The 26,299-nt window shown below is 47.4% G+C and overlaps 1 protein-coding gene across 1 annotated transcript; it reads left to right on the top strand.

Annotated features, from left to right (window-relative positions):
* The first annotated feature begins 384 nt into the window (after positions 1-384).
* UBN1 (ubinuclein 1) lies at positions 385-25,567 on the top strand. Its single transcript, XM_065645298.1, has 17 exons — positions 385-456; positions 1,200-1,606; positions 3,434-3,520; positions 4,469-4,564; positions 4,849-4,983; positions 5,359-5,462; positions 6,168-6,606; positions 9,338-9,408; positions 10,704-10,833; positions 11,059-11,177; positions 11,673-11,801; positions 12,733-12,876; positions 15,940-15,990; positions 17,173-17,215; positions 17,565-18,791; positions 20,137-20,389; positions 23,195-25,567. Exons 2-17 carry the CDS (start codon positions 1,367-1,369, stop codon positions 23,245-23,247), a joined length of 3,321 nt encoding a protein of 1,106 aa, XP_065501370.1. The 5' UTR covers positions 385-456; positions 1,200-1,366; the 3' UTR covers positions 23,248-25,567.
* The last annotated feature ends 732 nt before the right edge of the window (positions 25,568-26,299 follow it).

The raw sequence follows: 26,299 nt of genomic DNA, 5'->3' as shown, positions 1-26,299 counted from the left end.
TGTAACCAGGCTGACCTTGTCCCGGGTGGAGAATCTGGCACTTGCTCTTGTTAAATGTCATACATTTGGTTGTTGCCCGGCTCTCCAGTCTATCCAGATCGTTCTTTGAGACCTCTCTGCTCTCCAAGGAATATACAACGCCTCGTAGTTTAGTATCATTGGCAAACTTAACGTCCGCCCACCGCCCCGCGGCCGCCATCTTGCGCCTCCCTCCCGCCGCCGCGCGAGGGCTGCCGGGACGGGGCGGCAGCAGCAGCGCGGATAGGCTCGCCCTCGTCACGTGGGCTCGGCCGGGCGTCAGGGCGCCCGTTCCTCCGAGGCGTGACTGCGACGGCGGCGGTGATTGGCCCGCGGAGCTTCAGCGCGAGGGCAGCGCCCCCTGCACGTGACGTAGGAGCGGGGCTCGGAGTCGGCCCGGGAGTCACTCGGCGGCGGCCGCGTCCCGCCGCGGCGGCGGTGAGTGCGGGGCGGCCCCGCCGCTGCCCTCGCCCGGCCCCGCTGCTCCGCCGCTTCCTCCGCCCGGCCAGTGGCGTCCCGCGCTCCCCCCTCGGCACCGGGGCCCCCGGTTCCCCTAAGCCCGGCGGCCGCCTCGGTCTCCCCGCGGCCCACTCCCCCTCATAGCGGCCGGGGCTCCCTCCGGCGGCGCAGCCCGGCCCGGGGCTCCCCTCAGCCCCCCGCGGCTGCCGGGGTCCGCGTTGCTCTCCCCGGGCCGAACGGAAGCCCCGAGGACGGGGGACCGTTACCGGCCGCGTCCCGCTGCGGGGCCCGTTGTTGAACGGTGCAGCAGGCGGAGCTGAGGGCGCGGGGTCCGACCGGAGCCTTCCGCGCTCCCCTTCCCGGCGGGGGGCGGCTCTCCCGGGGGCGGCCGCGGGGAGCGCGGGTCGGGCCGGAGGGCAGCGAGGAGGGGCCGGTGAGCGGCCCGGGGCAGGGCCAGGGGTGTCCGGGCCTCCGTGCAGCGGTTGAGCTGCTGGCTGGAGCGGAGCCCCTACCCGGGGCAGTGCGGCCCAGGTCGGTGTTCCTGCCCAGGGCTGCTGGGCTGTGTCCCAGCCGGTCTGGTGGGGCCGTTTGGTTCCCTCCGAGCTGTGTTTCCATCAGCCGGCAGAAGTGGAGCCGCATGGGGCGAAGCCAGAGATGTGGTGGTGGGCAGCACTCGAGGGAGTTCTGGTTCTAGAACTGACTTCTTTCCTTTATGATTGCAGGAAGCTCTACCATCACAGGCACTTGTCATTGCCCAAGAAAACTTAAAAATCAAATGACTTGTTCCACTACCAACGTCCAGTGAAATCCATATCTGTGCAGCTGGGGCAGAGCTTTCGTGAGGCAATGGGAACTATGCCATGAGGACTGGTAAGACTTGGCTGTAGCAATGACAGAGCCCCACAGGGTTTCGTTCACCACTCTCCATGGTCCACTGAGCAGCAGCTTCTTGAAGAGGTCTCGGAAAGACGATGGAGAGCAGCCCCAGGACTCTGAACCGGCTGCGACAGCTGTTCGAATCACACTTACTCTCTTCGAACCAGATCACAAGCGTTGTCCTGAATTTTTCTACCCAGATCTTCTGAAGAGTTGTCGAGGGAAAGTAAAAGGTGGTTCTTCAGGAGACAAAGTAAGTGTCGTCATGGCTTGTGGGGAACTGCTATTGTATCTGAAGATTTCAAAGGCTTTTCCACTGTTGCTGCTTTGAGAGTTGGCTGTTTGTTAGCTGTTTGTTAGCTGTGAGGTGCTGAGGGGTGGAAGGAGGGTGGGCAGGTGTCCAGCAGGCAGGAGAACTGGCATCCAGGCAGGGGTTCTTGTTGTCAGGCCATGCTGTCTCACTCCTTTGCCTTGGCTGGAATGTCATATCAGAAAGGTGATGTGTTGGTGGCAGAGTGCGGGATGTTGCTTGTTTAGTTTGGAATTGCTTGATTAAAGTTATTTTTGGTACCTAGCTGGCTAGCAGCTATGAGCAGCTCTTTTCTGAAGAGCATCCTAAGGAGAGATGCTTCTACAGTATGTGGCTGCATCTTTTGTGGGACCCTGCTCTACTGGACATGAATATTTCCACCTCGGTGCTTGACATCTCTTCCTGTATGGTGAAAATGGTGCTTCCAGGCATTGCCTGACAATTCTGTTTGCCTTTTGAAAGCCATTTCTCAAGAATTGATGGCCTGCAAACTTCTGTAGCATCTAAACTTTGTTTGCAAGTGTTTTTCTATGAAAAGAAAGTTGATTGGATTCTACTAATTTTTACTGTTGCTTTTCAGAACTGTTTAGCAGTCAGTTGATGGTTCATGCTGCCGTTGTTGGTGGTGGTGGTTTTGAGAGTTGGGAGAAGCAGATATAGGTACAGAACTAGCTGAGAGAGCACCCAAAACATAGAGAGACTCTCAGAATCACAGAATGGTTTAGGTTGGTAGGGACCTTCAAATGTCACCTGGTCCAACCTCCTACCATGAGCAGGGGCATCTTCACCCAGATCAGGTTGCTGAGAGCCCTGTCCAGACTGGCCTGGGATGTCTCCAGGAATGGGGCATCTACCACCTCTCTGGGCAACCTGGGCCATGACTCTCAGCGTAAAAAATTTCTTCCTTATATTTAGTCTGAATCTCTCATCTTTTGGTTTAAAACCATCACCCCTTGTCCTATTGCAACAGGCCCTGCTAAAAAGTCTGTGCCCATCTTTCTTGTGGGTCCCCCTATAAGTACCGAAACGCCACAATCAGGTCTCCCCGGAGCCTTCTCTTCTCCAGGCTGAACACCCCAGCTTTCTCAGCCTGTCCTCTCAGCAGAGCTGTTCCAGCCTCAGATCATTTTTGTGGCTCCTCTGGCCCCTCTCCGACAGGTCTGTGTCTGTCCTGTGCTGAGGGCTCCAGAGCTAGAGGCAGCACTGCAGGGGGGTCTTACCAGAGCAGAGCGGGGGATTTGCCTCCCTCGACCTGCTGGCCACACTCCTTTTGATGCAGCCCAGGATATGATTTGCCTTCTAGGCTGCAAGTGCACATTGCCTGCTTGCGTCCACCTTTTTTCAGCCACTAGTACCCCCAAGTCCTTCTCTGCAGGGCTGCTCTCAATCCTTTCATCCCCAGCCTGTACTGATACCGGGAGTTGCCCTGACCCAGGTGCAGGACCTCACACTTGGCCTTGTTGAACCTCGTGAGGTTCACATGGACCCAATTCTCGAGCTTGCCCAGGTCCCTCTGGATGGCATCCTGTCCCTCAGGTGTGTCATCTGCACCACTCAGCTTGGTGTCGTCTGTGAACTTGTTGAGGGTGCACTTTGTCCCCCTGTGTCATTGATGAAGATATTAAACAGTCTTATACTAAATACTGTACTAAAGGTTGATTTGTTTGAGCTTCTTCCTAGATGCTCTAGTCGGGGTGAGTTTAATACATAGGGTTTTGGTGGCTGTGTCAGGATTGGCTCTGATGTTTTTGTCTCTTTTTATTTTTACAGAAGAAAGACCCTACTGATCCCTTTAATGATGATGAAAAGGAAAGGCATAAAGTGGAGGCTCTTGCTAGGAAGTTTGAAGAAAAATATGTAAGTTTTTCTTCTTTATATGATGTTACCTCCTAGAATGGGTAATGCTGTTCAGCTCTCAACCAGGAGATTAGCTTTTATGTTCCTGTTCTGCAGTCCTTTATCTTGGCTGGAAGCTGCTGTTTTCTGTGTTCCTTTCCTGTCTCAGGGCTGTGGTCCATGAAAATAGTTTAGATATGTTCTTACATCAGATGAGTCTGATTAAAGTGAATGACGTTCTCAATTGTAGTGGCAAATAACTTACTGTAACTTATAAAATCTAATTTTATTAAGCACAAATTAATTTCTACGCCTTGTCACTGTGGCATGATGTAATCTATCAAGTCTCTAAGCACAGTGCTCTGGTGAGTCAGCTGCCCTTAGGAAAGTGCTGCGCTGGGTAGCGTCAGAGACGCTGATCTCCCATATGCATTTCTTTGCTGTTCTTCCTCTTGCTTTACTTCTGTAGATGGCAATAAAGCTGTGTTATGTTTTACACCTGGCACTTTTTAATAGCCAGTTGCTGTATTGTCTTGTGATACAAATTTGACCTATGGGTCACCCTAAGGCACTGCATGTGTTCGACGTGTGTAGTACTGAGTTTGTACCAACTGTATAGCAGTTATGGGGGAACAATCCATCTCTGCACTGGCAGAAACGTTGAAGGAGCGCAGACTCAATTTGATGTATAATCTGCTGGCATGAAGGCAGCCTGTCTGGCAGGTCAGCGTTTTGTTTCGTTTGGCCGCACTGGTTTTGGTTCTGTATGACAAGGCCTAAACTGGATTTACTATGTCCTGAGATTACAGTATGACAGGAATTAATGTTGGTTTGGTTCTGCTGCTGCTAGGAGCAAAAAAGTTCTCATTCTCTTTTCTGTACTGGAGCCAGCATCAGTGTCCTGTGTCAGGGCTATACCCACGGCAACTGGGAAAGAAAGATGAACACAGTCAATCTCTTCTTGTTTAGGGTGGCAAGAGACGTAGAAAGGACCGTATACAGGACTTGGTTGATATGGGGTATGGATACGACGAATCCGACTCCTTCATCGATAATTCTGAAGCAGTGAGTACAGGGTGGGGTGTGAGAGTGGTTAAAGTTGTCTGCCGGGAGTCTTTGCTGGTGTCTGGGAGGAATCTGAGCTGGGTGCAAGGCAGGAGTGTGCCAGGGCTGGGGAACAAGAGCTCCTGGGGCAAGCGCAGGGCAGGAGGATGCTGGTTAGCAGGCGTGCCCACAGCCTTCTCTGTTCTTGGGGGAGCACAAGTCCCACTCCATTCTCCAAGCAGCTCAGCTGCAGAATCAGGTAACAAAGCTTCCAGTGCCAACAGATTGTTCTCTGTTATTTCCAGTATGATGAGCTTGTTCCGGCTTCTCTTACTACGAAGTATGGAGGGTTTTACATCAACTCGGGAACACTGCAGTTTCGGCAAGCGTCTGAATCTGAAGATGACTATGTTAAAGAGAAGAAGAAGAAGTGTCCCAAGGTCAGCAAGCCAGCTTTCTCAGTGATTTCCCCTGTTAGAGATGTGTTTCTCTTTGGCAATGTCTGTTGGAGGCAGCCCTGTTTTCATAATGCTGAAGCGAGGCAGCTAAAAGGGAAAGAATAGGAACTCTTGGCATCCTATTGCCTTTATTGGTGGGATCATCTCTAGCGTACAAGCTGGGTGCACTGTGCAGTGTTGAAGACAGTATGTGCCAGAACCATGGCGATAGATGTAAGGGGTTTGGGTTAATGTGTCCAGTGGGGAAGGAGCTGCTCTCAGATTCTTGGGAGGGGGCCGAGAGTGGTTCTGGGCATGCAGATCCAATTCCATGAGTAGGAGATGCTTTGATTGTGACTCCGTTTTAACCCTCTCCAGAAGCGGAAGTTGAAAGATGGAGGTGAAAAACTGAAGAAGAAGAAGAAAGATGATTCTTATGACAAGGAAAAGAAATCAAAAAAGTCCAAGTTCCCAAAAGCTGGGTAAGGAGGGGAGGGAATGCTTTCTGCTCGACACCTTGCTTCAGGGTTACAGGTGACATTTGTTACACTGCAGTAGTACCTGTTGCAGGGGGGATTGGCTTGAGTGTGTGCTGCAGAAACACCAGTAGGTAAACCCCTGTTGCTTCCGAAGTGGGAGAAGAGGCAGCTGATCAGGGAAGGAGCAAAGCTCCACAGCGAGAGTGTCTGAGCACAGAGGGACAGAGCTAGCTGAAATATTGTTTTTTCGTGGAGCTCTGTTTAGGCACTGATGGTGGGAACAGATATTGGAGAGCCCTAAGAGAGGGAATTGGCTCTCCTCGTTTTCATATGCAGAAAGCATCAGCTGCTGTCACGCTAACTCTCTCTTGCTTCACTTCCTCTGCACTAGTTGTTTGTGCATTTTCAAATCATCTTTGCTGGAATAAAACATGTAGCTAAATAAGAGCATAAGTCGGTGGAGATGGTTTAAGTTCCATCAGCTCTCTGCAGTGAGGAAGGAGGGCCTTCCGTTCTCCAGGCTGAACAAGCAGCAGGACCTTAAGAGGCCATAGAATATTTTTCCTGGTATAACTGGTTAAGGGGCTAAGATTTTCCAGGGGATTGTTGCAAATGGCTGAAGTGAACCGGGGCGAAGGTGTCCTTGTCTCTTCCCCTTCATCTTGTATTCATTTCAATTATCTTTCATCCTCTGTACTTTGTTTACAGCTTTACGGCATTAAATGCAAGTAAGGAAAAGAAGAAGAAGAAATACTCTGGTGCTCTTAGTGTCAAGGAGATGCTGAAGAAGTTTCAAAAGGAGAAAGATGCTCAGAAGAAAAAAGATGAAGAGCAGAAAGTGGTGCCTCCGTCACCAGCAGAACCTCCAGCCCCAAGGGAGGCAGAGGCGATGCCTGACCCTTTGCTCTCGCTCTTTGGCCACACCACCGATAATGACCTGCTTCAAGCAGCGACAGCCATGGACTCCTTAATGGACCTGGACCTGGAGCGGCTCCTCAGTGAGTCCCCAGAAGGGAGTCCCTTTGCTGATGTGGAGGATGGGAGCGACCCTATTGGGATGGGCTTGGAGCAGGATTTCAAGCCACCACCATCCCTCCCAGAAGGTCTGCCAGCCCCTTTGGAGAAACGCATCAAAGAGCTGGCTCAGGTATGGCAGTTCGCTGCGGGGCTGTAGGATTGTGTGATTGCTGGAGGGGGAACAGCTCTGCTGGGTTTGTGTATCTTCGCCCAGAGACAGAGCACACTCCAGTGGGGGAGTTTTGCAGTGCTATGTGGGGTCACACCTTTGTGTCACCCAGTTTTCTCTTATGTCCAAGTGACTTTCTTGAGTGTCTGGATGACAGGTAGTGTCAAAGTCTTTGGTCTTGTCATCTACTGAATGTAACACTCAGTATCCCACCTGTCTGTATGGTTTTACCTCTCTTGGCAAAATATGGATCTGATGCAAGAAGTAATTTCCAAAGTCAATTTAAGATGAATGAACTTAAAATGTGAACTAATGAGGCTGAAGAACAAATTCCACCATAATAGTTGTAATGTGCTGTGATGGTCAGGACAGTGTCTGTGAAGTGGCATGCAGTGATCTGTATGTAAATTATTAATAAGTGGATGCAGCTGGAAAGCATTACCTGCTCCACAGTGTGAGAAGGCATGAAAAGCCCTGTAGATGGGGCTTGAGGATTTGGTAGAACCATTTCTCATGTCATACACAGGCAGATACCTTCACTGAGGCATGGGTACAATTTGGCATCTCCCATATAGGACCTGTGTCACTGGCAATTTGGGTTCTTTACCCATTTTTAACATCTCAGCCTTGGGGTACCATTTAGAGAGTGGAATATACTAATTTCTGGAAGAGTGATCCCACGTCTTTTCATCAGTAGCTCCTCCTGCAGTTGGACTCCTGTGGGACTCACCCATCTTCTCCAAAATGTGAGGTGCTTTGGGAAGCTCTGGGTGCTGGTCAGGGATCCCTCTCCTGGCATGTTACAGAAGTGTGCCTTCAGACTTGCTATGGGGCTTCCCTGCTCTGAGGACTGTCACCATCAGCCTGTCAATAAATGCTGAGGTGTTTTGCTCCTGCTACTAGTGTTGTTTGTAAACATTGATTTTGAGTCGTAAACAGTACTCTTGGAGCTCTGTGGTGGTATGTGTTCTGCCTTCTGGGGCACATCAATTTAGAGCACCTGTTACTTAAGCATCTCTTACTTAGTAACTCCTGTTACTGAAGATGAGCTTCTGTTAAAGATAACAGTGTTCTGCTGAGAAACTTTAAGTGTATATAGTGCTGGTGAGCAGATGGAGGAGAAGGAGGAATTGAATAAAGTATTGCCACAGCTGATAACAAGAATGGGCTCTTCTGTTTGCTATTCATGCTGTTAACAGAAAACACTGGAACAGCTGTTTCTGAACTATATCTGAGTTAAAGGAGAATATTACGGAGGCTCCCATGATATCGAGTTAATTGTTATGTTGCTGCAAGACAGTGTAATATCAGGCTACCCACAGATTTTCCTACTTAAATTTTCCTGCTGCTGTGTCTCTTGTTGATGAAGTGTATATGCTAAGAAAATAAACCAAGGAGGAGAAACTCAAGATTTAACAAATGGAGACCTCTCGGTCAGTTAGGACTTTGGGATGTGAACTCTGTTGCACATGGGATAGAAGAGGTGCCATAGCTCTGTCTGAGATCCAGGTCTTTTCCATCTCAGAAGTTGGGAGCATCCCCTGAGTTAAATGGAGCCTCCTGGCATTTCCTTTTCTGCCTGAACTGATTTGACTTTAACCTTCTACTTCCTAAAAGAATTTTCCTGTTGAGGATTCTCTTTAGCACTGAGCCTTCTCCTTTGATATCACCAGCTGTCTATGACCTGCTGCTGACAGAGAGGAATGTACACCTTCTGGGCATAAATTAATCACTTACCAGCCTCAGCCTTGGAATGTTAAATTGGGGGATTTCAAAATCACGCCCTTCTCTCTTGGTCTCCTTTCCCATGCAAGGAATCAGTAACTTGATGTGGTGCCTTGTGGTGAATCTCAGTTTTGTTTACAGTCCCACTCAGAAGAGATGGAAAGCTCTTGGCAATTTTCTGCTATCATTCATCTTTTGGAATTATTTTCCCGCTGGACATATTTTTCATGGGTGTGATTTTTTTTGGGCAGTACTGTGTGTGCTGCAGTCATAGCTCAGGAAGCTTCCTGAACAGGATTTTTTTTTTTTTTTTTTTTTTAGTTTCCATGGTGTTGACTGGAAATAACGTGTCCCCTGTGGCTGCTACTCTTTCTGTTGGTTTCTTGGCTTAGTGTCCAGGTTGGTTTAGAAAGCCTAATGATGAGTATCCCTGATGGTCATTAAACGTGACTAGGATGATCTTTCCTGTTCCAGGGACAAGTTCTATGCTCATATTACTCAGTCTAACAGCTCTTATCTGAAGGTAAAGCCATGCCCTAGAACTGTCCCCTCTCCCCATGGGAAGTATGCCAAGGAGGCCAGTTGCCACCAGGCTGTCTCCTTTGCCCTGTTAAATGGAGGAATCTTCACTCCAGTATAGTAACTCCAGTGCACTCAACTCTAGTGCATCTGGACAGGAGAATCCAGAATGGGAAGGTTTGTGGGCAGGACATGATCTTACCAGTTCAGATGGCAGGTTGGACTTGAACTGAGGAGGTGTGAGAGGAGAGGACAGGACACAATCCCTTTTCTGTCTGTCGATTGTGGCATCTTTTAGCCCAGTTACAGCAGGTAGCTGGTGCAGAGCTTGATGGAATAAAACTGTGCCTTGTTTTACAGTATTTCTGAAGTGGTTTAAAAAACACTTGATTGCTTTTGCTTGTCTCTGTCTGTGAACTGATGACATGTGTTGCTTGTTCACTTCCAGGCTGCCAGAGCTGCAGAGGGAGAAGGCAAACAGAGATTCTTCACTCAGGATATCAACAACATCATACTGGAGTAAGTGCTGCCAGGAGAGAAGAGTGGGAAAGGAGAATCTTAGGCAGAGCATTTTTGGTAAATTTAAGAGCAGGTTTAGCAGGAGTTGTGGGCGTGTCCTTACACAGGTCCTCCATGCAGAATATACCTAGGATAACATGAAAATCTTCCAGTAATGGCTTTCAGTTTAAATATGATGTATAACTGAGGTAGGAGAATCTTGGAGGATGTGTAAAAAGGCCTGTTCTGAAGATGATGCTTGATATCCATGTGCCTAAATTTGGTCACTTGACCTGTGATCATGGCTTGATACAAGAACAGTAGATCTCTCCGTGTCAGAGATGTCAGGTGTGTTCTTTGCTATTATGTTATGTGCTATATGGAATATTTTATAAATGGGATAAGGCTGCTGTGTTCAACTGACATTCTGCACAAACTGGAGGAATTCCATCACTGCTCTGTGTTTGAGTCCCCCAATTATAGAATGCCAGTGTTGCTTCATGCAGCTGTTGATAATGGCTTCATTCTTCTTCAAGTGCCTGGTGAAGGCTGCTGAACGCACACAGCTTTGTGATCATCGCAGTGTAATAATAGTTACACAGAGGCTTTAATTTCATTAAGGTTTTTCAAGGCACTTGAAGGGAATTGCCGAAGGGAAGTTTGGGAGTCTGTTTGCCTCTCATTTCAAGTGGTGATTACCACCTTTCCGCATTCCAGTGCTGACTGCACCAACAGTCGTAATCTGTTGTCAAAGTGATAACTAACCACATTCAGAAGAGATTTAGATAGATTCGTATGACTTTGCCATAGAGTTAGTTTGGGGTTTTTACGCTTATTAGTGACACTGAGAAAAAGCTAGTCTCCTAAGTTATATGTACCTGTGTAGGTGGGTTTGCCACACGCTGACCTCTCTAACCTACTCACTGGGAAGTACGTTCAAGCCCAAGGAATAAAGTTTGGCTCTATATTATCCTGGTTTAGACTGTTGCAGTATCTGACATAAGCAGTGCATATCTCCCATTTCATTGCCTGATGGTCCTGCACTTCAGCTGCCAGGAAGCACTGCAGGATAAATGATACGGCTGATGTCCTGATGTTCCTTTTCCAGACAGTCTGAAACTCTACTAAAAGTCATAGCCTGGGATAAAGGGCTTGAGTCTGTTGATTCTAAAATCTGAAGAACTGTCCTGTAGTTTGTCAGGCTGTACCTTGTCCCTCTCCCTGCCTCCAGCCCCCAGCATGCATCAGTTGCATTTGTGTTGCTAAGGGAATGCTGGCCAGGTCCCTGCTTAATGTTGTGTGTGTTTGTTCTTCAGCATAGAGCTGCAGACCCGGGAGCTGAACAGCCAGGTCCGCTCAGGGGTGTACGCCCACCTGGCTGCATTCTTCCCCTGCAGTAAGGACACTCTGGTCAAGCGCGCCCGTAAGCTCTACCTGTACGAGCAGGTGAGTGAATTTGGCAGCACAGCCCTGTCTGGTGTGCATGTTACCCCTGATCTCCAGAGCGTGGTTGTTGTCTACCTAATGTGGTGGTGTCCTCCACTGAGCATGGTGCTGGCACCACGTCTGGTGGTGTGGATTCAGAACTGGCCGGGTCTCAACCTGCCAGATCTGGGTGTCTCATCTGGCACAGGCCATGTGGAACTTCAGTGTGTTCTGTGATTGCTCTAGGGTGGCCGCTTGAAGGAACCTCTGCAGAAACTAAAGGAAGCCATTGGAAGGGCCATGCCAGAGCAGATGGCCAAGTACCAGGAGGAATGCCAAGCCCATACTCAGGCCAAGTTTGCCAAGTAAGCTCCTTGCTTGCTCTTTATGCATCTGTAGCTCTTCTCAGCAAGCTCCCTGTGACGTGTAGGCTGCTCTCATGAAGTATACCACCTATTTTTGTTCTGTAGTCAAAAATTGCTGACAGGCATTAATTGGCCTAATGAAGCTGTGTATGTTTTTTTTGTGCTATCTATGACGATGCTGACTGCAGCAGCGCTGATGGGACCAGAACTTGGCTGAAGTGTTTCACTTCTGTGTGGGTGTATTTTTAGGACCATGACAGCCTGAGAACAGTCAGACCTTGATTAGTCCTGTGGCCTCTATTACACAGTATTGGGAGATTTCTTAGCCTTGAGCACTTAGCTCAGCTTGTACCCTAAGCAAGAGATTTAGGCCCTTTTCCTGCGTGTGTGTTACCATTGACTGTTGAGACCTCTGAACACAGTATTGTTCAGAGATACTTCTGTCCTTGAATCAGGAGGTCAATGCCTTCCACAATATCTCTGTCTCCATTTTAGGATGCTGGAAGATGAAAAGGACAAAGAGCAGCGAGATCGAGTTTGTTCTGATGATGATGAGGATGAAGAAAAGGGAGGGAAGCGTGTTGTGGGACCACGAAAGAAATTTCAATGGAATGATGAAATCAGGTTTGCATAATTTAGATATTAAGTGAACCTGTAACTTGTCCTGTTCTATGCAGTTGGAGGTGAAGCATTTCAGTATTTGTATCTTGTTTTCAGATCAGCACTCATCTTCTGTAGTAAGCGTCAGCTTAAAGGTTTGTGGCAGACTGTGCTGTTTATGGAAGCCACTATTAAATATCGCCACTATTAAATATCACCCTTATATACATTGCAAAAGTAAGCTGTTTTCAGGCACACGCCAACTCTGAGAGAAGAGCTAAGAAACCTTGGTGCAGGGGCCAAAAGAGAGGGACAGATCTTTGGGAAAAGAAGGAACTCAGCTGAATTGCTGAGGTCCCACAGCCTGGATTCTTAACAAGACCAGACTTGTGGTTGCGTGAGCAGTTACAGCTAATGGGGATTGCTGCCCCTGGCACCCAGGGGCCTGACAGAAAACAGAGTGCTGTGTGAAGGGGAGAGGGACAAAGGATAAAATGAGAATCAATCCTGCTGTCGTCTTCATCATGTTCCATAACAATTTGGGGTGCTGCTCTGTAGACGGCTGACTGATTTAGAACAAAGCAAGCTTTGTGTCCTGCTGTCTCATTGCCTCTCAGCACGGAGGTCTGCAGTGAAGTTCAATTCTGCAGTTGTTGATGGCACCTGTAATTCTGGCACTGGTTTCCTACCTCTGCTGCTTCAGGATACTAACACGGGAAGGGGTAACAGGGCTTTTCTCCCCTGGCACGTCACTCTGTGTGCACACACAGAGCAAGGAATGTGCCTTTCCTTTCCTCTTTCTTGCGGAGGCAGTGCAGGGTCAGTTTTATTAGCAAGGTGTTATGCAGAGCCAAGCATGTCTTGGTATATTTATCCAGCCCCTGATAAACAGCGTGACCTTCAACTGGGGAAAGTTCATCTGCGTAACTGTATTTGAAATCTTCCTGTTCTTCAGGGAGCTGCTTTGCCACTTGGTGAAGATTAAGTTGGATGGTTATGACCTTGACAAGAATAAGGCTCAGTCTCTAGAGGATTTTGTGAAGACCTTCCTAGATGGAGAGGTGAAGCCCCTTTGGCCAAAAGGCTGGATGCAGGCCAGGTGAGCAAGCATCAAGTTGTACTCCAGGGATTCACTGTCATAAGGGACCTCGGAAGGTCATTAGTCCCACTCCTGTTCAAAGAATGGCCAGCTTCCAAGTTAGATCAGAGCACTCAGGGCCTTGTCCTGTGGAGTTTTGGAAATCTCCAAGGCTGGAAACTACCACAGCATCTCTGGGCCCCTGGTCCAGTACTTAGTCACTCTTCATGAACTCTTTTCTCCTTATTTCCAATCAGAATTCTCCTTGCTGCACTGAATTGAATATTGCCTCTTTTTGCTTTTTACTGTGTGCCTTTGAGAAAGGTCTGGCTCGATCTTCTTTATGCCCCCCTGCCCCCCACACTCTCTAGGTGGTGGAAGACTGATGTTAGATCCCTCCTTGGTCTTCTAATTTTCCAGGCTAGGCAAACCCAGTTCCCTCAGCCTCTCCTTGTCTGTCATGTGTCCCTGTTCCTCAGACATTGTAGTGGCCCTAGACTGTCTCCAGTTTGTCACCATCTCTCTTGTATTGTGGGGACCCTGAGACTGGATGCTGTATCCAGATGTGGCCTCACAAGTGCTAAACAGAGGAGAGTAAGTACTTGAACTACTACTGGCTGTGCTCTTTCTCATACGTGCCAGTATATAGTTAGTTCTCAGCACTACACTCTTGCAGTGCCTCATGTCCAACTTGTCCCCCAGGACCCCCAGGTCTTTTTCTGCAAGGCTGCTACACAGCCAGTTGCTGCCCAGCCTGTGTTGCTGCGTGGAGTTATTCCATCCCAGCTGCAGGACTTTGTGTTTGTCTTTGTTGAACTTTACAAGGTTTGCGTTGGCCCCTTCTCCAGCCTGTCAAGGTGCCTGTGAATGGCAGCCCTGCCCTCCAAAACATATTCTGCCCCCTCCCTTTGTTTTCATGTCATCTCAAACTTATTAAAAGTGCAGTCTGTGCTGTCGTCCAGGTTGTAAATGACGATTTTGAGTAGTCTTGGCCCTGGTATTGACTTCTGATGGATGCCACTGGCAGTAACAAGTTACAAGGTAGAACTGAGACTGGGTTGGGGCTGACTGGCCTGTGGTTTCTTGAATCTGTATTACAAAGGATCACTTTTTAATCTGTTTCATGAAAGACAAATTTTTCAGACACTTTGGGAAGTCTTCCCTAGAGTATTCCCAAAAGAAAGCAAAGCAGAAAGTTTTAGTGGCTTACGGACTTGCACTAGACAGATCATAGAGTCAGCAGAGTAAGCAGGAATTTGGTGTAGTTTTTGTTACCCTATTTGGTGTCTTCGCTGCTGTTTCCTGCTCTTTCATGCCCTCCATCATCCATGCCATTGAGCTGGCAATTGCACAGAGCCATACAAATTGTAGAGAGTCATGCTGCTGGGACTGTTATCAGCTTCTGGCCTGGTTTGTTTTGCTCAGTAATTTTAAAGTAAGGACAACTGTACAATCTTACTACTGGAATCTTTGTCTCTTTGCATTTAAAGAGCTGGGCAGTGCTGTCTTCTCTCTGCAGAATTTACTTTTTGGGTTTCATGGGGTGTAAAGGAAGAAGTAGGTACCAGTTCTTAAGAGCCGTAAGTATGAGTAGCACATTACAGATCCGTTTGGAAAAGTCTACAGCCACTTATTGCAGTAGCATGTGCACACAAAGTACAGTAATATGCACAGTTGTAGTGTGGTGTTGTAGTGTATGGGAGCTGAATGATGGCATTGGGAGGTGCATGCAGATTCCTACTTAGTTCATGAAGATATTACCAGCTTGAGGGTCTCAGCTTGCCAAGTTTAAAAACTTTTTTCTTTAAATAACAGGAAATTAAAATATTTTGGCTCTAGTTTATAGGTGAAAACTATTCTTAGGTGTACAGATGTTCACCTAAGACTCAATGTAGGAGGGCCTTCCAGTGAAGTTAACTACAGAGCAGCTGAATAAAAGTGGTTTTCCTGGTTGCTTTCCAGTGGCTCGAGGACAGTGGTTTCTCCTGCTGGGACTTGATGCAGTTGGACTTGATGGTCTTTACGGGTCACTTCCAACTCGAGATATTCTATGATTCTGTGGCTTTGTGGTTTGAAGACAGAGAATAAACTGATAGCCACATGAAAGGGAACAGGAGGGACTGGCAATGCTAGGAGAACTGTAAACAATTTTGTGGACAAGTCAACTTGATTCACTGTCATCATGATCACAGAAGTTCATCTTTAAGAGGAACTTGAAGATGGGCAGAGCAGCAACTTTGGTTTCAGAGAGGCCCTGCCATGATTCTGTTTTCTTAGCGCTAAAAGGAAATTAGCAGAATATAGCGTTAAAATAAGCTTGTTTTTTAAAAGAAAAAGGATGACTAAAGTCTTTATCAAGCTGTTAATGGCAGATGGGAAGCGTATTCCACGTGGCAGTACTGCAGGTGTATTTATAAGCTTCTCACCCTGACATCTAAGAAAGCAGCTGAGCAGCAGCTGAGTGGCAGCTGGTTTAGGTGCTATAGCATTCATGTGAAATTCTGGTTTACTTAGCCCCAGTAGTAAAGCATTTTAGATGAAGCTCTATTTACTAGTTGTGGTTAATCAATTGTTACAGAAATGGTTGTGCTGATTTGAGAAGTCACCACAGCTGTTTGGAGACATGAAGGCGACAGAGACAGGCAACGTGGGAAGGCTTCTCATCCATGTTGCTGCATTTTGGGCAGGGGAAGGTAACCTTTGCTCCCTTGAAGCTGGTGAAGAGCTCTTGTATGGTCTGCCAGCTCTTGGATGATCTGTGGCAGCAGTAACGCTCAGCTTGAATGATTGTACTGCCTCTCCAACTGGCTGTCAGCTTTTTAAGCTGGCAGAGCTTTTTCCTTAGTTGTTGTTCAACAACTGCCTTAATGGCCTTTCCAGTGCCTATAAGCGTAGCTCCCCAGAAAGTGAATTGTGTGGGGGAGCTCAGGAGGATTTTCCTGGAAAAGGGATGAATATTTGCTCTCTGTGATTTTAATTTCACTGAGTCCCCTGCTGTACCGTGCAGCTATTATCTCCAGTGATCCCAGCTGCTCTACTGGGTCTTGCTGGATATCACTTCTCATTGCTCTCTTCCCTTCTTAGGACACTGTTTAAGGAGAGCAGGCGTGTACACGGACACCTCACATCAGTCCTGTGAGTATCGCGCAGCATTCCTTTGGAGTGATAACTGGTCAACTCCGTTCCCTGGGGCCTGGGTGGATCATGCAGGAGCACCTGAGCTTGCTTGGCTCCCATCACATAGTTTGACGTTGCTTCATTTGGGGAAGTCTAGGGAAAGCAGTTGTTTGTGTGTGACATCTCCCAACCACAGCCTTCCTGAGGTGCTTTAGCCTTACACTAGGCTCAAAGACAATAACTTTGGAGCCAGGTTGCCTCCTGGCCTTGTTCAACAGACTGGAGTCAGGCCTCTGTGCTAGTCCCTGGGAGGCAGATCATGGTAAAACGGAGCGTGGTGTCAGCACTGTGATTATTTCTACCTGTTCAGTCGGTCCTTACTGGATTCTGGATCCCCTCTTTCTTGTTGCCTAGTAAAGGAGGGCTACAATGAGCTCAAGCTAGTGCAGGTGAGTGCAACAGGCTTATGGGTGGCAAACCAAGAGAGCCATCGGAATCCAGCTGTGCAGGTACTTTAATGCCAAAGGGTCTTGTGGATCTTGCTGGCAGTCTATGATAGATGAAGATATGGACTTAGGCTGATGTCTGTCTGTTTGACAGATGGTCCTGTTCTTGGCACTGGATGAGCAAGGAGAAGTGCGAGAAGGTTTATGAAATAGTGTGTAGAGTCATCCTTCCCTCAGCCATACTGTTCTAGCAGTTCAGGGATGTCTTGTACCAGAGGTTGCATCTGACCAGACCAAATGATCTATTTTCTGTGAATTTGGCAGATGCTTTTGCATCCTTGACTTCTTCTGGAAACCTAAAAGAAATATGTAGCTTTTCTCCAAAACAGTCTCTGTATCAGTTTCTCTCTGGGTATTGTTCCAGTTAGGTCAGCAGTGGGTTCCTGTAGTAGCTCCTGGCCCTGCAGCTGGTACAGGACGTGTCTGTTGAGTGCTGTCACTGCTCTGCTGCCATTTTCAGACTCTGCTCTGCTCCCTAATTCATTCCCCTGTGTGAGAGTTGGGGCTTCCTAGAGCAGCAACCAAATGTCTTATGGTTTTGAATCCTAGCAACCTGAGCTGCTGCCTCTGTTCCCTTGGTTCTTTGCAAAAGACTCAGTGGATCGTCATTAACAGGGCCCAAGTGTGCTCCCTAATTGGATGCTTCCCTGCAGGCATTCAGTGAGCCATGTTTCTTTTGTCTCCCTCAAAACAGGGCGAAGAAGAAAGTTGTAGCTCCTACTAAGGTGAAAGTGAAGGTGAGTTCTGTGTTTTCTGGTTCTCATGGTTGACATATACCAAGAGTCAAGTGACTGTCATCTTAAATCCTATATGTGAGTCTTGTTATCTGTACATTAGGTACAAGAAAGTTGTACAGTGAAACGGCTCTAGTCAGTATTGGGCTTGAAAAAACGACTAGAACAGCAGTTAAAATTGATGGCAGCAGCAGCTGGGAGGGAGGTGGGGGCCTGGCAGGCACAGAACATGCTTATTCTGCCTTTTATCCCCAAACTGGGAACATTCCCTTCCCTTTTCAGTGGTAAACCCTGCCTGTGTTCTGACTCTGCCTTCTCGTGTGATTTTTATTTGTTGTTGTTGTTGTTCTAGGAATCTTCCTGTAAGCCAGATAAAAAGGTGTCAGTTTCTGTTCCTTCAATGCACTCAAGCAGCACCTTAGCTCTGTCTGCGGAGACCCAGGGAGGAGCTCTGGGCCTTAGTGCCCAAACGAGAGAACTCTTGTCCCTTGAGACAGCCCAAGCAGCCAGCAGCGCTGGCACTCCTGCCACCTTCATGGATGACTCCTTGGATGAGGACTTAATTCGTAATCCCACTTCTTCCCTCGAAGCAGTCTCTAAGGAACTGGCTGTGCTGAACAGCAGAGCGGGAGGGAGCCCTGACTTTACTCTTCCCGGAGCTCCAAAAGCTCCACCAGAGAAGATCCCAACTCTTGCATCCTCAGAGGAGAAGAGGACATTTCCGAAGTCCAACCCTTCCACTACATCATCCTCTGGTTCCCTCCAGTCTCCTCTAAATTTCCTGGCTGAGCAGGCCCTGGCATTGGGCCAGTCTTCTCAAGACAAAAAGACAGAGAACTCTAATTACAAAGAGCTCTCCTGCCAAGCCTCCCCCAGCAAAATCCTTCCGGATGCGCACCAGGCTAAGCAGAAACACCACGGCCTGGTCCGGCCAAGCCATGGGCCTCAGACCTCCACCTCAGTGCCGGCTTCTCAGGTGAAGGTCTTTCACTCAGGCACCCAGCTACAAAAAACTTTCACCTCCCCAGCTCCGTTTGTCAAACTGCAGAATCCCAAGTCCTCCTCCCCATTGCCCCAACGCTCCCTCCTCCAGCAGGTCAAGTCATCAGCCAAAGCTCAGAGCTTCCATTCCTCCATGTCACCAGGCAGCACCCAAAACTCCAGCAGCTCCCACAAGAGCCCAAGCTCATCCTCATCATCTCTCAGCCATACAGGAAAGCACTCAAGTGGCTCTAGCTCTTCAGGACAATCTTACAAATCGCCCTTCGTTTCTGGTTCCCTCTCCAAGCATGGGCCTTCTTCCAGCAGCTCCTCCTCTGGAGCTTCTGCAAACCAGGGTTGCTCCTCCGGGAGCTTGCTGCCCAGTGGGCAGACCCCTTCCTCGGGCCAGGCTTCCAGCCGCCCCTCCTCAAGCTCCTCAGCAAAGAAGATGCCTGTTTCGCAGAAGCTGACTCTGGTGGCACCTCCGGGAGGTTCAAATGGAGATTCTAGTGGGGGCACTCAAGGGGTGGCCAAATTGCTGACCTCCTCCCTAAAGCCAGCTGTTGTTAGCAGCACTGCATCTTCTACCTCTGTGCCGGTAAGCACGGGTGCGCTGGCCTAACCAAAAGCCAGAATGCAGGGCATTGTGTCAGGCTGTCTCCAAACTTGTTCAGACCTACTGTAAAGTGATGACTTCAAAAGAATTTCCTGAAATTCTTGAACGACTGTCTGGATCTTGGCTGTGTAGGCTAGGAAGTCCTGGCCTTTGCCATGGGCTTGCACTCCTGAATTCAAGCTTTCATTGTCAGCTTAAAGTTAAAACTAAGCAAAATAACTGTGGTACCTTCCAGACTCCAATTTTTGCATAGGCTGTATAATGTTCCTGCCCCGACTTTGCAAGTTACAGGGACAGCAGGGCTCCCATTTGGGTCAGGAGCAAGTGCAGTAAGGGAAGTTATCACAAGAACTAAAAATCATTGCATAAAATAGAATTATAATGGTCTGCAATCTTGACCTTCCTTAAATTATCACAAGCAGTTTTAGTATTATTGCCACTTTTTTCATGGGTGACCTATAGAATAAATAACCTATGGTACTGGGCTATAAACTCAAAATGCCTGCCCAGCTTTCTTTGGTGGTTATCTCTGTCCACGTTCTGTTGCTCCCTGCTTGCTGCCATAAGCTACTGAAGTGATGTTTGTAATTGAGCTCAGTGGCACGCTAAGGAATTCAGGGTCTGGCAGTTCATTGGGATATAATATCTTATGCAGGACTCCTGGGTTACCTGTACAGACTTGTGTTATTCAGCCATTGTATTTAATGGCCTTAATTTTCATCTATAACAAAAAAGTAATTGTTTCTAATGCTGCTGTATTAATTTGTTGTTGGCTGCTCATACCTGCCTTCTTTTGTGGCAAGTGGAAAGAGCTGGGCGATTAAATATATTTAAATGAGTCTGAAAAATGTGTACTGTTCAGCCTGTGCACCTTGTCTGTTACTGTGATAGAGATCTGAAAAGCTCTCCATGGAAGAGATCTCAAATGACATTTTTGGGTGCAGGGCTACACCAGGCCTTGGTGCCTTGAGTTGTCAGCAGTGATATGCTCCAAAAGTGAGTAGGAAGCCTCCTCCCTGGAACTCGCAAGCAATGTGTAATCTTTTCCTCTGCCTAATGGAGGTACAGTTCCAGAGTAAGGGAACGACAGCATGAAATCCAGTAAAGTCACGTTTACAAGAGCGTAGCACCCAGCAGCAAGAGTGCCAGTGTCCCGTGCACCTCCAGGCGGCCTCAAGAGTTGGCAGCTCTTGGGCCCTGGCTGGGAGACTGTTTCTTGCAAGGAGGAATTCTTGAGCACTCCATCTTTTGCAGTTTTTCTCTAAGTATGAATGATGCCATGCCTTGGTTTTCCCACTTCTGACTGACCTTTTCTGTTGCTTTTCAGAAAGGAACTAGTGGAGCTGTGCTGCTAACGAGTTCTTCGTCCTTAAGTGTACTGGCTCCATCCTACAAGTCCAGCAATCCAAAGCTGCCAGCTGCCCTGAGCTCCACCCCGTTAGGTATTATCTCTCCTATTCATTCCTTCCCTCTTCATGTCATCTCCTTCAGTTCAGACTCCTCTGCTAAAGCAGGAGTATCAAAGGATGCAATAGTTACAGGACCTGCTCCAGGAACTTTCCACCATGGCCTTGGCCACAGTGAGTATCCTCCTGGTCATGCCCATGTGTGTTACTTGCACCTGTGCTGTTGAGTAACATGAGAATGCCAACACTTGGCTGTGTTAACCCATTGCAGACCAACCCATCTCTCTTGCTGTTGCTTCATGCTATAGTTCATGCACTTATATCTCCAGCAGTTGCATTTGGAGAACCTTGGGCACATCGCTATACCTAGCCCAGAAGTCCCAATAGCTGGAAACTGAGCTATAGGCTAACTGTTGCTGCTCCTCTGCTCATTTCTGTCTTCAATGTATATTTGTTCTTTTTTTCCCCGCTCCTTTCTTTGTTTTTCTCTCTAGGTCTTCTAGCTGGCTTGCACTCCAGCCCCCACCATGCAGCGCCACTCCCACATTCTGCCCTGTCCACTCATTTACCGCAAAGTTTGCCAGGTAACTTGTCAGACAGTCGTGTTTGTGTTTGCTTCATGAGTCATCCTGTATCTCAGTGGATACTTCTAGGGGTGAAAGCAGAGCGGTTTTCCACGTTGTCTGACTGGTGCGGTCGTTGCTAAAGCCCACGGCCTCCCCGAGGTACAAAGCGAGGTGTAGCGCTCCGTGTCCTTTCCTTTTCGTTACTCAGGGTAAACTCATGCGTTTCTGGAATGATGAACCGTCAGAGCTTATAGCAAGTATTGGTTCCTGGAGGTACCCAGCTTTGCTGCTTGTGTTGCGGTGAAGAATTATCCTGCCAGGATTAGAGCTGGGCATGTTTATGCGCCGTCTGCCAGGACTGCCCAGGAATGAATATTCTGGCTCTGTGGAGTTTGTTACTAGTGACCTATATAAAATGTGTCAGACCAGAATGTCCTGTGTCTGTGTGCTGAGCTAATTGCTTACATGTCCTTTGTGACAAGTTTGTAGTGTAAATGGAGACTGCTTAACTTGGTGTTGAAGTGATGATTTTGCAGTTAAGCCTGTTCCTGCCCCAGTTTGACACCTGTAGAAGCAATGCATAAAACAAGAGATTTCTGAAGAACACCTTCTCTGCATATAAATGGAGCCCTGCCTGGTGGGTTGTGAACATGTGTAAATGTGGTAGCACTGCGCAGGAAGGTGAGGAGTAAGGGGATCCATGCAGGGTTCAGTAAATTGAAATGCAGGGCCAGCAGGTTGGGCTTACCTGCTTCAGGGAGTTGCTTATCCTGTTGGTAATCACTACTGCTGCTTTCTTGATCAAGTGTCCTTTAGCGCTTCGGTGCAGTTCAGTGCTGTTGTCTCCGTGCCTGCTCCTGTTGTGATTGTCCTACTGGGCTGTATGAGCTGAAATGCCCTTGACTGCTGGCACAGCGCTTGTTTGCTGAAGAAAGAAGAGTGCTGTGCGCAGGTGAAAATTCAAAGAATTAGTTATTTTTGCTTCTTTTGCTGAAGTTTGAGGTGAGTTGTTAGGCCATGCCAATGTGGTAGAGGAGAAGCAGAAGTTACTATTATAGCAGCGATCACTGGTGTGACAGACCGTTCCTGTTTGTAAATTCACAGTTACTGGAGAGTGAGGTGATTAATTTTGGTTTGAACCTGGGCTGTGAAATGTATTCTGTGTCAGTGCAAAGGAGTTTTCTGTCCTGTTATTTGAGGGAATTTCAAGTGGTTACTGGAGTTGTCATAAGCTGTGAGTAGACAAGAGGTAACTAGGAATAAGTGAGGAAAACCTGACCATTGAGACAGCTTCAGCAGCGTCCCGCTTTCTCACTTGGTATTTTCACACAGAGATTGGAGATGGAGCTTAGTGCTCAATATTGTCAATTGTGGTGCTTTGTAGAAGAACACAGATGATATTTAAATGGCCACCATAGACTTAAAAGGTATTAATTTGTTTTGTGGAATAAACTGTGGTTGGCTGTATAACCAGATGGCCACAGCTGCATTGCTCTGTCTGAAAGCTGTGGGGACTCTGGTGTGTTGGGAGGTTGCTACAAATGCAAGGAGACATTGATGTCTTAACTGAAAGTGCTTATACCGGCATTTATCAAAAAGCTTTTGATCAAGGAGCATTCTGTGCTTGTTTGTGTGTTGTCACGGCTGCGTTTGCTGGTGGAGGTGCCTGGGTGCTGGTGCTGTGGCGATGGCTCTGACTGCGTGCTTTGGAAACATGATCTGCTGGGACTGAGCTCTTGCATGGAAACAACTGTCCTTGTCCTGGAGAAGAAGCTGTTGCTGTGCTGCTCAGTGCTGCTGCTGCTTTAACCACGTCTCAGTGCACCCATTTGTTCATCATGGTCTGATGGCAGTTTTAATTGCTTCTGGAAAACTTCTGCTTCCTTAAACTTCCTTCCTTTTTCTCTTCAGTGCATTTTCTCTTTTCCCTCCATGTCTGTTCCTTTCTTTTACCTCAGTGGTTAGATTCCTATGATTCCTGCCGCGATCAGTGGGCACCTAAAGCCTTCATTACAATGGCAAATGTGTACTAATGGTGTGATATCAAACCACCTTTAGGTGCAGGACAGCTAATACCAAGTTTTTCTGGTATCCTAGATTAGGAGATGTGGTAGGGAGGCCTTTAGAGAAGGACATAGGCTGGCTAATCAACCAGTATCTGAATCTATGCTGTGGTGCTTTTGCTGGGAGGCCACAGCAGACCCTCGGTGCTTCCCGTGTCCCTTACTCGGGAGCAGAGGCAGCGCTGCTCCCAGGTGTGAGATGTCTCCAAGCATGTCCTCTTATCCCAGATTCCGTGGTGCTGGAAGGGAAAAGTAGGTCTTTCTGTGCAGAGATCTGGTTGCCCCAGTTGCACGCAGCTCCCTAGAGCTGATGCTGAACCCCCTTTCCACTTGGTTTTATTTTCTTTCAGATGCTTCTCAGCTTCACGGCAAAGGGTCCAATGCACAGCAGCGCAAGTTGTGATGTCTGCAAGGAGGAGAGCTAGAGCACACATAGGATAAAACCAAGAGGAGCAGGTCATGGACTTTGGATACCGGCTGTGTCTCATTTTTTGGTTTTGGTTTTTCGTTTGGTGTTTTTTTTTTTTCTTTTTCACATCAACTGGACAGACTGAACCGTGATGAGAAACTCATTGGTGCGTTTGCTCAGAGGCTTTCCCAGCTAAGCCCCACGCAATGGGCCACCTTGAGCCATGCCCTAATGAGAGAAGCATTTTGTAGCACTGTTTTATTGCTGCTGCCCTTCATGCATTCCCTGGCACTGGCAGGAGCCGGAACTTGCAGGGAGACTTGGGGGGCTTGGCTTTCATGCAGGGGATTCCCACCCACCTGTGTCTGTATCTGCCAAGTACCTCCAAGTCCAGTTACCTCCTTGGTCTCCCACTGGAGGGTATGAAAGGTGCTTCTTTCTTCGGCTTCGGATTTACTTGGATAATTCTAGCACTGCCAGTGCTTTCTGAAGACATTTGACTGACTTTTCAATTGTACTATAAAACTGTGCTACAGTTAATTGGAGGACTTAAACATTTCCTCTGTGGTGAATCTAATGAACCACCTGATGTTCCCCTCTGGAGAAGAAAGAAGACTCTTTAGAGAGACATTTTTTGATGCAGTCATTGACTTTGAGAATTCTACTTCTTTTGGGTTTGGGATTTTTTTTCCTCCAAATGGATGCTTTTTTTTCCTGCTCAGTTTTATCCTCATTACCATCGAATGCATTGGATTGAATGGGACACTTCTTGGCATGTCACGTGTATAGGAAGACATAATTCCAGTGCCTTTTATGGTGGAGCAAGAATGGACTAGTGACACACATTTCAGCCCTATTTTGTGTGCTTCTCAACCCTTTTTTAATCATTCTGTATTTAAAATGTATTCTGTTTTATTTAATAGAGCTTTTTATGGTTGCACATCAAAAGAAAAAGCTGCACTGTCTGGACTTCAGTGGTGTCTTGGTGACTGTGAACAACAGTACCAAATCCAGCAAGAGCACCAGTTCTTATCTGAGCTTGTGCAAGCAGGTTCCAGACCCTCCCCTGAAGCCATTCTTTCCTAGGGTTGTCAGTTGTGATCTCTTTGGTGGGCAAGGGAATGATCTAGATTAACCAAGGTCACTACTAGTCAAATGAATTCCAGAGAATAATACTGCTCTCCTCAATGATTTCTGCACTAGGATCATGTGCTTGTTACAGCTGCAGGAATGGGGACCATCTAGAATTGGGGTCTATCTTTCCTTTTTAATTTTTTAACTCTTAGACGTAAATGCTTCTCCTGAGCACACCCTGTCAATCTGTGTATAGCTAAGGGCAGGCTGTGGTGCTAGCTGAGCTTTATGGGGTTTGATTTTTCTCCTTTTTGCCCAGTCTGCCTTTTCTTAGGCCCCCACAGCAACATCCTAATTGTGCAGTGGTAGCTCTGATCCGCATAGACTTTACTGGTTTTTCAAACAAAAGCTTTCAGCCTCCTTCTTTAGCTAGTGAAGGATGCTGACACTGATTATACCAGCAAATAACCTGCTTTAGTTTTTCCCCATTTTTGGTAAGAACCAAGATGGACTGTTTTCAATTTAAGCTGATACATAATTTGCCAAGATCATTGCATTGTTTGTACTTAAAAACAAACAAAAAGGAGCTCAGATTTAAAATTTGTTTACAGAAAATACCTAGGTTGTAGCAAAAGAGCCAAAGACAGAACTTGTGTTATTAAAACTAAGCACAGCAGTTATGGATGGACTCTGAGCAGTGGATGTCGTGTGGTTCCCGTTGAAGGCCTAATCCTGAGAGGTACTTTGCACCTTCAACTTCCCATGGTAGCTGAAAGAGTGTTCAGACACCTGGCAGGACAGGGACTCTCAGCGAGTGACTCGAGGTACTGGCTCTACTCCCTCTCTTTGCTTTCACTTGAATGCTTCTGCTGGGAAGCACTTGTGTGTGTGGCCCAAGCAGAATGCCCTCCTTCTAGGAATTTAGCGAAGCCTCTTGCCTCAGGGAAATGTTTATTTGGTGGAGATTCCGTGAGATTTTTTTTTTTCTTTACATGCAATGAATGAGTGAATGACACGGAGCAGAGTCGCAGCAAGGCAGAACCACGTGGAAACCTGACAGCAGATGGGGAGCCAGGAGTCTGGTGTCTCTGCCTTGATGAGGCAACTTGTGACGCTTTTGTGACGGTGTGGGGAGGCGAGGCTCCCACGGCACGCACTTAGTACGGCAGTTCCTTCCAGGTGCAAGAGCTGCAGTTTACTATTATATTTTTTGTGTGTGTGTTGGGACTGTCTTGCTGAAGATAGTGGGGGTGGTATGAAAACTGTTAATCTTGTACAGAACAACTGAATAAATTGTTTCAAAGTTTCCAAAACACTTTTTTTTTGCATCTCCTCACCTCTAGTTTTATGACTTTGTTTTCAAGAATTTTTCTTTTCTGCTGAGATGATCACTTCTTGATCATCTTGTTTCTTGAGTGAGTAATGAATTTTTTGGGTTTTAACTGAAGTCAAGATTTTTTTAGCTGCAATTTGCATAGTAAGTAAATTACAGCTCTCTTTTTCTAGCCATTGTGGTGGTAGAGTTGCATATTCTCGTACAGTGTGCTCCGGCTGAAGCTTGAACTTGGCATCTGCTGGAAAGAACATGTGGGGATCAAACCCTGGAGCAACAGTGGGATCCTGTGTGATCCTTTCATGCACAAAGGTAGAATAATGGTTTTAATCCCCAAAGCCAGAGTGGATGTGCAGTGAATGCTCACAGCTGCTTTTGTTGACAGGAGAGTTTACTGGGGCTCAGCTATTAGCTGAAATTTGGGAAAAAGGAAATGAACGTGCTTTAGATGTGGAAGTCCCTGGTACCATCCTCATGTAATTCCCTGTTATCCCGCAGCTGCAGTCGCATTTTATTAGTGCAGTTCACTCCCATCTATTGCTGCTAATTAGTCCCAGCTCTAATGCTGCTCCAGCAATTTCCCTGTTGGAAAAGAGTCAACAGATAAAATTAACAGTATTTTTTTTAACTTTGACTCTG

The sequence above is a fragment of the Caloenas nicobarica genome, chromosome 14, assembly GCF_036013445.1.
Source record: "Caloenas nicobarica isolate bCalNic1 chromosome 14, bCalNic1.hap1, whole genome shotgun sequence".
In the NCBI taxonomy this organism is placed as follows: Eukaryota; Metazoa; Chordata; class Aves; order Columbiformes; family Columbidae; genus Caloenas; species Caloenas nicobarica.
The sequence above is the reverse complement of the archived record's forward strand: the minus strand, read 5'-3'. Positions and strand labels throughout refer to the sequence as shown.

What these genes read in the sequence shown, in the direction of transcription:
- UBN1 (XM_065645298.1), top strand. Translation starts at nt 1,367, where the DNA reads ATGACAGAGCCCCACAGGGTTTCGTTCACCACTCTCCATGGTCCACTG. An exon ending in TCATCGATAATTCTGAAGCA is followed by an intron (nt 4,565 to 4,848) that starts GTGAGTACAGGG and finishes TGTTATTTCCAG; the next exon opens with TATGATGAGCTTGTTCCGGC. An exon ending in CCACCATGGCCTTGGCCACA is followed by an intron (nt 20,390 to 23,194) that starts GTGAGTATCCTC and finishes ATTTTCTTTCAG; the next exon opens with ATGCTTCTCAGCTTCACGGC.